Below are 13,748 nucleotides of genomic sequence, written 5' to 3' on the forward strand. Positions count from 1 at the left end.
CAAGGCTGCACTCATTCTAACAGCTTCAGCTTTTCCATCCCTGCGAGAGCACTGGCCAGCTCTCCAGCTCCTCCATCTCCAAGGGCGTTCCACGACAGTCTAAGACACAAGAAATCCCAACTGTGAGTCAGTAGTAAAACTCAAGGGAACAGCAGCAGTCTACCCCTCACAGGTTAGCCTGTTTACAAGAGCTTATCACCAATAAGTTGCTAGTTATACCAGGACATTTGTAGCAGTGAATTATGTCAATTAGTAAATGACTAGTAAATTTATCACTAAAAACTATTTAGAGGCAGGTATCAATAAATATTTAGAAGGATCAGAAGTGTACTGCAGTTGAAAATAGATGCAGACATTAAAACAAGAGTGACCTGTGTGTTGCAGGGTCTCCCCCCCACCCATCCCTACACTCCCATTATCTCCTCCAGGGAAGAGCATTGTCAGAAGCCGTGAGAAAGTGATTTTGAAGCATCATCAGTGATTCCACAGAGTTTCAAGCTGAAGGAGTGGGGAGAGAAAAATAGCACAATGTGCTGGCGTCAGAACCAGTGGGGAATACAACCAAAGCCAGCCATTCTCTGCCCTGGTACTCAATCTTTCAGAGGTGTTCAAAGCATGGCAGCCCCTCGGATAGGGCATAGATACTTCCTTCCCCAAGGTCATTTTCTGATAAACTGTTAAGGTTAATGGAAAAGCTTTGAGAGGCCACAAAAAAAGCAGGTACAGTGAGAGAAAAGCCACCACAAAATATAACTATGTGAATTAGAAAGGCCAGGTTGGACAGAGCCCTGGGTGACATGGTTTAGTGTGAGATGTCCCTGCCCATGGCAGGGGGGGTGGAACTACATGATCTTAAGTCCTTTCCAACTCTATTCTATGATTCTATACTGGAGTTACAACTCTTGTGACTTGAGAAGAGATGACAGTAAGTGAAAATGCAAAGAAGACATGGCTCTCAAAAGAAACAGGGGGCAGCAGTAACTGCCTCACACCCTTCACCAGGATGTGCTGCTCTGTTCTCATCTACCAGCAGACACAAACCATGGCAATACCTCCCCTATTCTAACATACTTCACATCTAAATTACCAACATCCTAATTCAACTTTTTAATTAACAATAAACACGTTAGGAAAGAACAGTGACATCACATATGCAGCAGGAAGAGGTAATTCACATCACCTCCATTCTCCAAATTTTGTATTTAGAAGTTTTATCTCTCCCTAGGTCACTGCATACAGTAGTTCAAAGGCATGTGGCCACAGAAAGCCAGCACAGGCAGACAAGGTTTAATGTCGGAAGTGATCCAAGCTGCCCTGTAGGTAGAGCATTGCAGTGACCTTCGGAGTGTCTCCTCTCAACCTATGTGAAGTGTCTAGGAGGGGTGGTGAGACTGTCACCCTGAGCATGGATGAAGCCCGTGTGACAGTCTCAGGCCTGTGAGCTGGAATAATTCTCACTCACAGAGTGATACGATCCATCCATTTGACGTCATCCCAAGTGATGGGATGGTAGGTATCTACCATGTCCTACCTGATCTCTTTCAGCAGCCCACACGCCACCAGGGCTCTGGCCAGCTCCATGCCTCCTGCTGGCCCAATGTTATTGTTCTGCAAGCTAACAAAAGAAACACAAGCATTGGAGGATTATTTTAGAATAAAGCTGTAATAAAAGCTCATACTTAATTTGCCAAGAAGATAATTGCTACTTCTTTTGAACCAGCTGGTAATAACCTGGAATCCCTGTGGATTAATCTTAATGAAGGGGCCTGGAAAACAGGGAGGCAGCAGTGGGGGCCAGCAATGTGGCCAGCCAGTTGTTGTCCATAACCCTTAGCCCCAAGGACATGGAAGTTCATGAGTTTGGCCATGCTCACAAGGCAGGAGCACAGTCAGCCAGTCACTGCAAAAGCCATAGCTGCATATTACCACCAGGAGTCTGTCCCCAGTTCTGTGCACGTGGGATCAGATTGGGATGAGTGGTGAACAGCCCAAAGAACAAAAAGCAGATGGGAATTCCCATGTCTCAAGATTTTTTAACATCTTTCCAGTGAAGACAAGAACCTACCCAGAAGACTAAAGTCTCTCACCACTGGGATTCCTTTTCTAAGTTATCTTTTGATCATACCTTAGACACATGCTGCAAGACACACCACTAGGCTAACTAAGCCTGCTGAGCTCTTCTAGCTCCCAAATTTCTTGCTTTGCTATTGTAAAACAATATGAGGAAGTCTTGCATGTTAGAGCCTTGGAAAGACTCCATAAAAGCTTTAAAAATGTAGTACTGGATTCAGGGTTAAAAATAAGTCAGAGGTGCCTGCACAAAACACTGAGAACCACAAAAGGTACTCTTATTTATGTTTACAGTACACCAGAACAAAAGGACAGCCTGAGGCATCAGAAGCTAAAATAACCCATCAGAAGAGTTATTTTACTGTATATACAATACCTGGTTCATATCTAAAGGTAACGCTGTAAGAGATTACACAAGAATAGTTGATGTGACTTGAGGCTTCAGAGTAATTGTAGAGGGTTTCACAATCCTCACACACCGAAAATAATGTCTAAACAAGAGACCAGTGCATCACTGCAGTCGATGCCTTTTCCAATGCCTTCTTTCAACCATCTCACATATTCCCAGGATAACCAACATTCCTGGGGCAGAGGTCAACACTTACTGCAGGACCTTCAGGCTGGTCATGTGAAGCAGACAGCGGGCAAGTTTCACTGCTGGCCCAATTCCAAAAAAATTTTGAGATAGCCTGAAGCAGAAACTGAACGTCACTGGCAGAGAACTACAGAGCCTCATCCCTCACATGTGTGTCACCCACAGGGATCTGTGATCCCCGTTCCTCACCCACATATGCATGGGATTATGCTGAAAGGAGCTAATGTCCATGATTCAAAGGACAATGAGGGCAGGGGGAAAGAGCAACTAGGTTTTGTAATCCTGCATCAGAAGTTAAACAGGGAAGTAAAACAGCCTTGCACTCCTCAGGAGCACAATGACTTCCCTTTGAGTTGTCCTGAGCTAGAATTCAACTGAAATTGCAGTTTTTAATATGTGCCTTAGTACAGTACAATGTAATTGAAAGGTGTGATAAAGAGCTCCACCATTTTAACTGTAACTTTTCTTCATTTGTTCCTTTTTAATTTGGTTTATTTAATATGGGAGGGCACATATGTTTTATAGACTGGTCTATAATGGAATGACTGATAAAACATCTGGCTGAGGAAAGCCTCTGTCTGTCACCTTCCCTCCATTTCTGCAGCTATACGGATTAATGCTGATTTATCAGGCAACATAAGCACTGTTCAGCCCATATGCCCATTAAGCCACAGATTCAGCTCTTCCCCACTCATGTACAGTTCTTGGGAATCTCAGAGTGAACAACCAATCCCAAACCTTCCACACCCAGTGCCACACATACTTATCCTATGTTGCTATGAGTTTTTACCCTGCTTTCCTAAGAACCACAGGTAAAACTGATGTGGGCTTTACTGGAGTCATATCAGATTTGGTTTCTATGTCCTGATTTTTGCCCAGCTTCCTGAGGGGATACAGGAATTTCCCTGAGAGGGAAATTACACACTTACAGTAACTCCTCCATATGTTTGCAATAGACAAGAGCTTCCATCAGCCTCACCCCTCCAGCAGAACTAGGAATGTTCCCTGAAAGGCTAAAATAAGCATAAAAGACTCTCAGTGACTGAACAAGAACCAGAATGTACCAACTTAAAGTATTTCACTATTTGCTGGGCATGATAGGAGACTTGGGTCAATCATGGACTAAACAGGGCTGTAGTGGTGTGTCCAGAGACTTAGGTTTCTGGAAGAGCCTGGGGATTTATAGTGTGTCTTTGCCTAGTGCTCAGTCACTCCTGTCCCTGCAGGTACTGGGGGAAGGAGCAGTTTTCCCTCTCCCAGACAGAACTGTGAATTTCCTTTTCTTGTTCAAGTCATTGCCAGTATTTTAGTTGCTAAAGATTATAACGAATAGCCCAGAGCAGAGCCTTAACAAGCAGCCTGGATGTTCTAATTTCCACTCCCCTGGAGGACTGACAATTTGAATCCATGTCTCTGAGAGTGAACCTTGTTTAGAGACTGTCTTCTCACTTGGATAAACTCCCAATTTCACCCCTACTTCCACTAGTAAAAGTAAGCAGTGTAGGAACATGGGGGCCACCACACTGGGAACACAACAGAGCCTGAAGAAACTGCTGTGTGAATATGAGACTTGTACAGTTCCCCACAAGCTTGCAGATTTACTTTCCAGGACACAACAGAGCCAGAGATCTCTGTGCAAACAGCTAGTGAAGGCTGGCAAATGCCCATCACGTCTCCGTGGGTGACTGCTCCAGGACATGGTCATAACCGTCACTCTCAGAGAGCCTCTGCATGGCAGACAAAGTCATTGGCCATCCTAGCTGTACATGGGGAGGGCATGAGAAAGAACACTTTCTGTTGAAGATGCTCCAAGGGCTGGAGCAGGTCTTCTCTGGGGACACACTGAGAGAGCTAAGCTTGTTCAGCCTGGAGAAGAGAAGGGCCCAGGAGACCTTGCAGCAGCTCCAGTCCTTAAAGGGGCTAAAAGAAACCTGGAGAGAGGCTTTGTACAAGGACCTGTAAAGAGAGGACAAGGGGGAATGGCTTTAACCTGACAGAAGGGAGATTGAGATGAGCTCTTGGGCAGAAGTTCTTCCCTGTGAGGGTGCTGAGGCCCTGGCACAGGTTGCCCAGAGAAGCTGTGGCTGCCCCATCCCTGGCAGTGTTCAAGGCCAGGTTGGGCAGGGCTTGGAGCAACCTGGTCTAGTGGAAGGTGTCCCTGCCTGTGGCAGGGTGTTGGAACTGAACAAGCTTTATGGTCCCTTCCAATCCAAACCGGTCTGGGATTCTGTGATTTTGCGTAAGGTCTTCAATTATGCTGAAAGACTGGAAGATGGAACATTGCATAAATGAAGCCAGCACAAGGCTTCCCACACAGGCTTCCCCACTATCTGTGGCCAAAACCGAAACCACTGCAAACAAAACAAAGGGACTCACTTGATTCTCTTCAAGTTTTGCATTTCCAGCAGGACAGAGCTAGAGTTATCCGGTCTGGATCTCCAATCTTGCTGTGGCTTAAACTTTAACGAGAAGAAAGGTTGTGTTCTAAAGGGAAATGCTAACAACCAAGCAGAGTATGAGATCTTATTTAACATGTCCCATCTGCTGGATGACATGCCTGACCTTGGCAGCAGAATCAAAAGAGCTGCTTGTCTCAACTATTTCATCAAAGACTAATAGCTATTAATGAGGCATTAAAAAATTGCAAAGAACAATCAACATCAGCATATCTGTTACAGGGTGCGAAATTACTTCAGCCAGAATACCAAGACAGAGAACAGAGAATTATTATTTTCCAAACTACTGCAGTGGAGAATGGACAGCACCTGGCTAGGGCGGGAGGAGAAACAGCAGAACAAGCTTGGGGCTGGCTCTAGATTCACATCTTTTCAGAGCACGAGAATGTTGGATTTGGTGCTCTCTCAGGAGAGAGTCCTTGGTAATGTTCTGCATCCCAGGAAATCCAGAGAAGATTTAAATCCAGAGTCTGCTTACACTATTTTCTACATGACTGCACCAGAGGGGGGGGTTAGACCAAATTCTCCTCTTCTGAATGTCAAGCTCTGATTTCCTGCGGCACAGGGTACCTCATACATGAGTGTTTTGCAACCTCCCGGCTTTTGTTACAACACTGTGTATAAGCACATCTGGGTCTCTCCAAATGCTGCCACTAGTGGTCACCTCTCTGCTGATGAAGGACCGCAAGAATGGAGAAACTTACTTGATTTCCTCCATGTAGTGCATATTCGTCAAGACTTCCGTGAGTATGCAGCAGCCATCATTACGAATACTGTTGTGGTTCAAGCTGGGAAGAACATTCACAGGAAAATGGGCTGCTACTCAGTACCACAAGCCAGACTAGAGGCAAGCTGCAGTCACATACTTACACGAGGCTCTTCAGAGATGGCGTTTCACAAACCCCCAGCACAAGCTTAGGAACAGCAGCACTGCTGAGTTTCATTTAGCCCAAGCCAAAAGATGGAGTAACACAGGAACAACTAACTACCAACAGGCAGTCATGCAAGCACTCAGAGCAGAGGAGAGCAGGACAAGAGTTGAGGAGAAGTGGGAATGTATCCTAGTTTCTGTGAATAGTTTTCAGTTTTTCTCTCTAATGCAATTATTCTGGACGTGTTTGTATTCTGATGAAACACCAAGAGGATCCCAAACTTCTGGCGCAAGAATGCAGCTCCTCATGGAGCAAGGTGCTGCTGTGACCACAAGATGGCAAAGCTCTAGCGACACCACCACACACGGTCCAGTGACACTTCATAATAGAAGGATGCTTTCCGTGCAGGTGCCTGGAAAAACTTCCTTTGTATGCAGGCTACCAAATCATCCTCCAGGAACGAAATACTGTGTCTGGGATTGCTATAGAGGAAACAAAGCAATCTTGTCCCCAGCTGGGACAAGATCATGCAAAAAACACTACCAATCACTATCTGATTTCTTCACCAGACATTCCCTGCCACAGACTTCTGATCTCTATCCTGCTCACTCATCGTTCTTGCAAATAAAAAGGAATTGTTGCTTCTTCCCTATCTGAAGTCCCCCAGCCACTAGGAAAATGACATCTGTATAGGGTGCAGGCAGAAGAGAGGGTGCAGTTTAACTAAAGCTTCTAGAAAGACCTGGCAGGCACTGGACAGCCTGGAAACAACGCTCACTTGAGTTCTTTAATGGCCTGGCAGTTCTGGAAGCCCAAGATCAAGTAGTCCATTCCAGCTGGCATAATACTGCTAGATGTCAGCCTGCAAAAGAAAAAGGATCAAATACGAAGGTCAGGTCCCAGCACATTGAGAAAGAATTTACTCCACTGACAGGCAAACTGCCCTAACACAGACTCCAGCCTGCACAGACATCAGGAAGCATAGGTTTGGAGAGATTTCCACACCTCCTCTGTACAGGACTACAAGGACTAAGTAGGTAAGACATGTTCACATGATGTATATGTACCAAACAGCATAGTCTCTGCCTCAGCCAAACAACCCCAGCATTTCACTGGGCAGAGATGCCCTTTATAAGCCTGCCTCTTTCTTACAGGCAGTTGAAGAGGGCTGTGAAATGGACTGAGTGGCTGCATGGACACCTCAGAGCAGCTTCCAGTATCTGAAGGGGGCCTACAAGGATGCCAGGCAGGAACTCTTCATCAGGGGCTGTAGTGATAGGACAAAGGGCAATGGGTTCAAACTGAAACAGGGGAAGTTCAGGTTAGATAGAAGGCAGAAGTTCTTCCCTGTGAGGGTGCTGAGGCCCTGGCACAGGCTGCCCAGAGAAGCTGTGGCTGCCCCATCCCTGGCAGCGTTCAAGGCCAGGCTGGACAGGGCTTGGAGCAACCTGGTCTAGTGGAAAGCGTCCCTGCCCATGGCAGGAGCTTGGAACAGGATAAGCTTTAAGGTCTCTTCCAATCCAAACCATTCTGTAATTCATACCAGAAAAAGCTTTTTCGCGCAGTAGGGTGATGTAAACTTGTTTGCAATGCAAAAAAGAGTTACGGTCTCAGTCTCAAATTGTTTTCACTTCAAAAAAGGGGAGAAGAAAAAAAACTCAAGACATACGGAGCCCCTATAACCACCTTTGGTATGAACTGCAGAGATCTGCTGAGTTTGCAACTTAGACATGGCCCAGGAGAGATCACAGAGCTGATGGCCATATTCCTGACAAAAAGTGTTTCCGAGAGGATCAGTGTTGGTTGAGCAAACGATAAAGATGTGGAAGAGAAACCAGCATGGACATTCCCAACTTCTTCAGCTCTGGAAGAGGTAGAAAAATCTTAGCTAGCATTTCTTCTTCATCATAGAATCATAGAATCATAGAATAATTAGGGTTGGAAACAACCTGAAGATCATCTAGTTCCAACCCCCCTGCCGTGGGCAGGGACACCTTACGCTAAATCATATCACCCAAGGCCTCGTCCAACCTGGTCTTGAACACTACCAGGGATGGAGCATTCACAACCCCCCTGGGCAACCTATTCCGGTGCCTCATCACCATAACATGAAAGAATTTCCTTCTTATATCCAATCTAAACTTCCCCTGTTTAAGTTTTAGCCCGCTACCCCTTGTCCTATCACTACAGTCTCTAATGAAAAGTCCCTCTCCAGCACCCTTGTAGGCCCCCTTCAGATACTGGAAGGCTGCTATGAGGTCTCCACGCAGCCTTCTCTTCTCCAGGCTGAACAGCCCCAACTTCCTCAGCCTGTCTTCATACGGGAGGTGCTCCAGTCCCCTGATCATCCTCATGGTCCTCCTCTGGACTTGTTCCAACAGTTCCATGCCCCTTTTATGTTGAGGACACCAGAACTGCACACAATACTCCAGGTGAGGTCTCACAAGAGCAGAGTAGAGGGGCAGGATCACCTCCTTCCACCTGCTGGTCACGCTCCTTTTGATGCAGCCCAGGATACGGTTGGCTTTCTGGGCTGCGAGCTCATTGTGGAGTTCAATATGGGACCATCTGCAAGAACAGAACAACAGATCTGGCCTGTTCACAGAGGATGACAGGCCTGTACTAACCCCACAAATAAAGCACACTGATGTGGGGACACAGCAGAATTGTCACAACATTGATACTTCACAAAGTCCCATGGGTGCTCCCAGCCATGGTAAGAGAGTATAGGTTACCTGGGCACAGGGAAAATATTTGGATGCCTTTAAAGGATACCACAGGAAGCCACTAGTTTTTTTTTTTATTTTCCATCCAAACACTCTACATAGGGAAACCAGAGGGCAGGGACTGGGACCTTGCACTGGCCTGTCCGCTGCCCTGCTGTGTGCTCTCCTTCACACACAAGCACAAGCTACTCCCTTCCCCAAAACATCCTTTCCAGTGCCTGGCAGCTCACCTCAATTCCTGAAGCTGAGCACAGTTTTCACGAACCCTTTGGTGGAAGCCAGCATGCTGGATTTCTGGCTTGCACAGATTCAACTTGCAGGATACACACACACAACTGTCGATGAGCAGCAGACACTCACTGCATTATCTGGTGCCCCTTAGGCCCAGGATTAGGAAGAGTGTAGAGCTTTGCAAGTGCACACTCTCCTGCTATGTCCCATCTACACCACAGTCCAGTGTAGAGAAACACAGCCCTTCCCCAACTGCACAAGAAGGTAGCTGCTGCCTTCTTCAGCTACACAAAGGGAAAAAGACACTAATGCTTTTCTCTTGTCTACACATTCATGCAGAAGCCAGCTTGTCTTAGGAGTCTTCAAAGTGCTCATGTCTCCTGAGTGCTCCTGCTCCTGTAGCAAAGATAGGCAGATTTGTTTACCCTTGTATAGGTCCAGGAAGGGCCTGAAGGAGGGTGGCCCCAAAGACACAGGCACATGAATAAGGTTTCTTCCACATGTGTGGCTGTCGTGGTTTAAACCCAGTCAGGTAATTAGTTCGCTCACTTCCCCCCCCTTTCTTGCCCTCCCCCTGCTCCCGGAGGGACAGAGAGGAGAATCGAAAAGAATGCAACTCCCACGGGTTGAGATAAGAACAGTTTAGTAACTAAGGTATAACACAAATCACTACTGCTACCACCAATGATAATAACGATAAAGGAAATAACAAGGGAAGAGAATACAACACCTCAGCACCAGCCAACCGATAACTCGCCCCCCCTCAGCCCGACCAAGCACCGACCGATACCTCCTCCAACCCTGCAGTCTCCCAGCCCTTCCGGCTAACTCCCAGTTACATCCTGGGCATGACATGCTGTGGTATGGAATACCTCTTTGGTCAGTTTGGGTCAGGTGTCCTGTCTCTGCTTCCTCCTGGCTTCCCCTCCTCCCTGGCAGAGCATGAGGCTCACAAAGTCCTTGGCCAAACCAAAACATTACTATCAGCTCTGTTCCCAGGCCGAAAATCAAAACACTGCACTGCACCAGCTACCAAGAAGGAGAAACATGACTGCTACTGCTGAACCCAGGACAGTGGCACAGAGGCACTCTGAGACTGAGCCCAGAGAGACCAGAGTGTCAGACACTCTGATGATATTTTTCATCCCATGGCAAGTTTCAGAACAAGCAGAAAATATTGATAAATAGTCACTTTCTCACCTGCTAACGTCTGATTCCACCTTCTCCAGGTAGTGTGGGAACCTAACACCTAATTGGAAGAGGTTTTCTCTTTACATATCCTGGAAAGGCAGAGATTGAAATCTTGAGGGAAGGTAAATGCTGTTTCTCCGTAAGAAAAATCATGAGGACTGGATGGGACAGGACTATGCAGGTGCACAAATGCTAACCACCCATCTCTGAAGAGATGTGCTGTGGTTAAACTAGTACTAGAGCCAGCCTAACCTAGGCACCTTTCCTCCAAAGGGTTACCAGGAACACGGTGTCCTTCCCGCTAAACCCCTTGATGTGTGCAACCACAAATCTAAGCACTTCAATCCCATTTCCTGAAAAGTATCAGGCTAAAAGAAAGTATCTGGAAGACACCAGAACTTTAGTTGTTACTTACCTGATCTCAGTAATGTTTCCACAGGTCTGGACAGCCAGGTAAATAAAGTTCATGACAATTTATTTATGTACCCAAGGCTCTTCTATGCTGCAAAGCAGAATACAGGCAGCTGTGCTTTAGTCACATGCATGGATCTATCTCTGCCTCTGTCAGCTGACTGCTCAGTACTCTGTTACACAATGAGTAACAGAACCCTGAGCTTTGTTCATCTGAGTAATGACTACATAGGAAACAGGATGCAAACTGGGAACAGAGAAGCAGCTGAGCTTCCCTGCAGAGGAGGACACAAACACCAAGTTCCCTCCTGCCTGCACACCTCTGACAGCAATGAGAAGTCTGGCTCTTGTGTTCTAATGCAACACATTTTGGGAGAAGTGAAGAATCTGTTACCCAGGTGAACTGTGGGATGCTCTGGTGAGGACACAGTAGGAATGGGTTCACCAGAATTAGCAAGTTTCTTTGTGAGGCAGGTAGGCCTCACAAAGACAGCACAGTTTATGGCTACAGCTTTACATGATGCTTAGTAGGAATGAAGAAGATAAAGCCAAAATACCAATAACTTAGAGTCACCCCTGGGGTTTTCTCAGGCCAATGCTACCTGTCTTTGGAAGAAGCACATTTCACTTTTGGTTTTGATGAAAGAAGATCTTAGATGACCAGATGCCTCATATCAGTGTCTAAAACAGCACAGCGACATAGTACCTGATTTACAGAGGACCCAGATTTTTTCTCAGTGAATGCAGAAGTCTTTCTGCAGCCTGGACAGTCACATTGTTATATAAGGATCTAGAAACAAAGGTCATTGTAATGAGCAGCTTACAAAGGAGCCCACCCAAATGGGTTCAAGCAGTCATTAACTCACATGTATTCTGTCAGACCAGTGCGTTTTTCCAGGAACAAGCACAACTTTTCCAAGTGTTCTGGTTGAAATTTGCACTCTGTGAGTCTGAAACAGTATGAAAGTAAATAGTCTGAGTTCCTTAAAACAGTTCAGACTTTCTGACTCAGAAATCTCAGGCATTACAACATTTCCCCACAGAGAACAAAATACCTTGCAGGACTTCCAAAAAAGATTGTGGCAGCATTGCAAAAGCATCTTGTCAAGATGTTCTAATACAACATATATGTAAGCTAATGGTGCAACTTCTTGTAGCATCCTGTCATGTGTAGGCACACCTACAGATTCCTAAGTGAGAGTCAGTAGGGAAGCAGTAAGAGAAAAGGATGTGGGATTCTCTGTGATGTAAAACATCACTGCAATAGGAGCTAAGGGCTACAAGAGGTTTTGTCTGCCTTGTCCCTAGAAAAAGGATATCACTTTTGTTAAAGAAATCACACCAAAAAATCTGTACCATTACCTCAAAATCCTTCTCGGGTCATCTCTGCTTGTCAACTTGATGGTAAAGTTGCTTTGGAGCATAAACTGCACAGAGAAGACAAGTGAGGGTAAATTAAGAGGGAAAATGATTATTTTCCCAATGGTCAGAATTTAACAATACATCAAACTGCCCAAAGCAATACAGTGACAGGGCACCTGGCCTGACTCACCTCTCCGTACAATAAACCAGCCCAGGAAAATGAGGTTTTGCTAATGCTAAATTGGTGTAAGGCAGCACTAGCGGTTGGAGAAGCAATCCTGTTCTGCCCTGCTTTTGTCTGCCTCCTCCTGTCCTTGCACTCTCTACCACATGCTGGGAAGAGCTAAACCAGGAGAATGATCTGCTTTAAAACATCCCAGCCAGAAGATTTAGCACCCACATTTACCTGCAGGGATGAATGGAAGTGTTTAAATTCCATTCACAACAATCCAACTGATCTACATGAACATAAACACTGCTAAGATCAGTTCCGCAGCATAGCCCAGCCTTGTGAACTGAATCCATGAGAAAGAGCAGTTCCTGCCAGTGCAAAAAGTCCAGAACCCAGGGGGTATTTTTGCCAGGGAGGAAAGGAGATAAAGACACAAATCCAAGTAAAGAACATTTGACATTGCCTTCAACAGACTCACTTGTGAAATCTCACATATTGAAGAAAATTAGGGATGACGGTTTTAGAGAGCAAACCCTGAGGATGTTCATTTACAGATACGTGCCAACAACTAGTACAGCTGAATACCTGTGCCCTTCTACACAGAGATGACCTGCCCCTGTGGAATTGATGCGGAGGGCTGACCAATGTACAGGGGGGTTGTACAAGGGGGGATAAAGGAATCTTGCCTGTTTAACAGAAAGCATTATTTGCAAATACCTGTCAAGCTTGCCATGCAGTACCAGGGCAATAGGCTATTGATAAGGGGGAGAAACAGTCTGATAAGGGGAAGAAACAGACTGATAAGGAGGAGGAACAGTCACTTAGTTCCAGTGAAGATCAGCTTCATGGTTTGGACTTTGACCAGACTCCTAAAGAGCCTGCATGACTGCTAGAGGTGAAAAGTTCAGACTTGAGGAAGACTCATTTACTTCATCTTGAGACCCTCGCCCATGACCAGAGGGGGCACTGCGCAGGCACAAAGGACCTTCTAGCTCATTATAATACGAAGTAGGGATAGGACATGAATATGTATAGGCGTATCGTGCAACCTCATGCATATATATAACTTTAGAGAATAAACGTAGAGGGAAACAACACTGAGGCACTCATGCTTTTGTAGGAGCTATCCCCCATGCGGCTCAGCTCTGAATAAAAGCATACCTAGTTTACAACTTTAACGAGTTGAGGAGTCTATCTGCATATCACAGATGGGCTGGGAAACCCCAGACAGTGCTGAGCCATACCAGCCCAGCTCTCCCTCAGTGATTCCTGTTCAAGGCAATGGTAGCAACCCAAGCCACACTTACCCCACTTCTGCCAGCCTGCCATGCTGCTCCAGGACCCTGCAGAGCTCATCTGTCTGCCCTTGACCAATGGCACAGTCCATCAGCCTGAGTATGACACAGTAAAATTGTTAAAGCACAGCTGGCAACCACAGTCAGCCTGAGCCATGAGAGCTACCCATCAGCAGCTGCATTTTTACACCAGACTCTGTGCAACATCCACTGAGATGAATGCCCTTAAGTGTGCCAGTGTTTGATACTTCTCACAATGCCTCTCTGAGGTTGGTAATGAAAAACCACAAGTGGGGAACACATCTTTCCACAGTTTTTGCCATCTCCATGGTACCTAACTGGAGACATGTTCAGTCTTCTATGGAGG

General features: G+C 46.0%; 1 protein-coding gene across 1 annotated transcript in view; it reads right to left on the minus strand.

Annotated features, from left to right (window-relative positions):
* Nucleotides 1-13,748, minus strand: part of NLRC5 (NLR family CARD domain containing 5) — a gene marked incomplete at its 5' end in the record, with an annotated part of 42,832 nt that overhangs the window by 2,380 nt on the left and 26,704 nt on the right. Inside the window, 19 exon segments of the mRNA XM_061445304.1 lie at nucleotides 16-99; nucleotides 409-498; nucleotides 591-674; nucleotides 1,532-1,615; nucleotides 2,676-2,759; nucleotides 3,595-3,678; nucleotides 5,042-5,078; nucleotides 5,081-5,124; nucleotides 5,826-5,909; nucleotides 5,992-6,066; nucleotides 6,772-6,855; nucleotides 10,151-10,211; nucleotides 10,214-10,230; nucleotides 10,557-10,643; nucleotides 11,259-11,342; nucleotides 11,419-11,502; nucleotides 11,915-11,957; nucleotides 11,960-11,979; nucleotides 13,394-13,477. Coding sequence (XP_061301288.1) covers nucleotides 16-99; nucleotides 409-498; nucleotides 591-674; nucleotides 1,532-1,615; nucleotides 2,676-2,759; nucleotides 3,595-3,678; nucleotides 5,042-5,078; nucleotides 5,081-5,124; nucleotides 5,826-5,909; nucleotides 5,992-6,066; nucleotides 6,772-6,855; nucleotides 10,151-10,211; nucleotides 10,214-10,230; nucleotides 10,557-10,643; nucleotides 11,259-11,342; nucleotides 11,419-11,502; nucleotides 11,915-11,957; nucleotides 11,960-11,979; nucleotides 13,394-13,477 — 1,314 coding nt within the window.

The sequence above is a fragment of the Pezoporus flaviventris genome, unplaced genomic scaffold (genome assembly GCF_033815535.1).
Source record: "Pezoporus flaviventris isolate CSIRO_AGI_PZ_B2104156 unplaced genomic scaffold, CSIRO_AGI_Pfla_v1 ptg000004l, whole genome shotgun sequence".
NCBI classification, from domain to species: domain Eukaryota; kingdom Metazoa; phylum Chordata; class Aves; order Psittaciformes; family Psittacidae; genus Pezoporus; species Pezoporus flaviventris.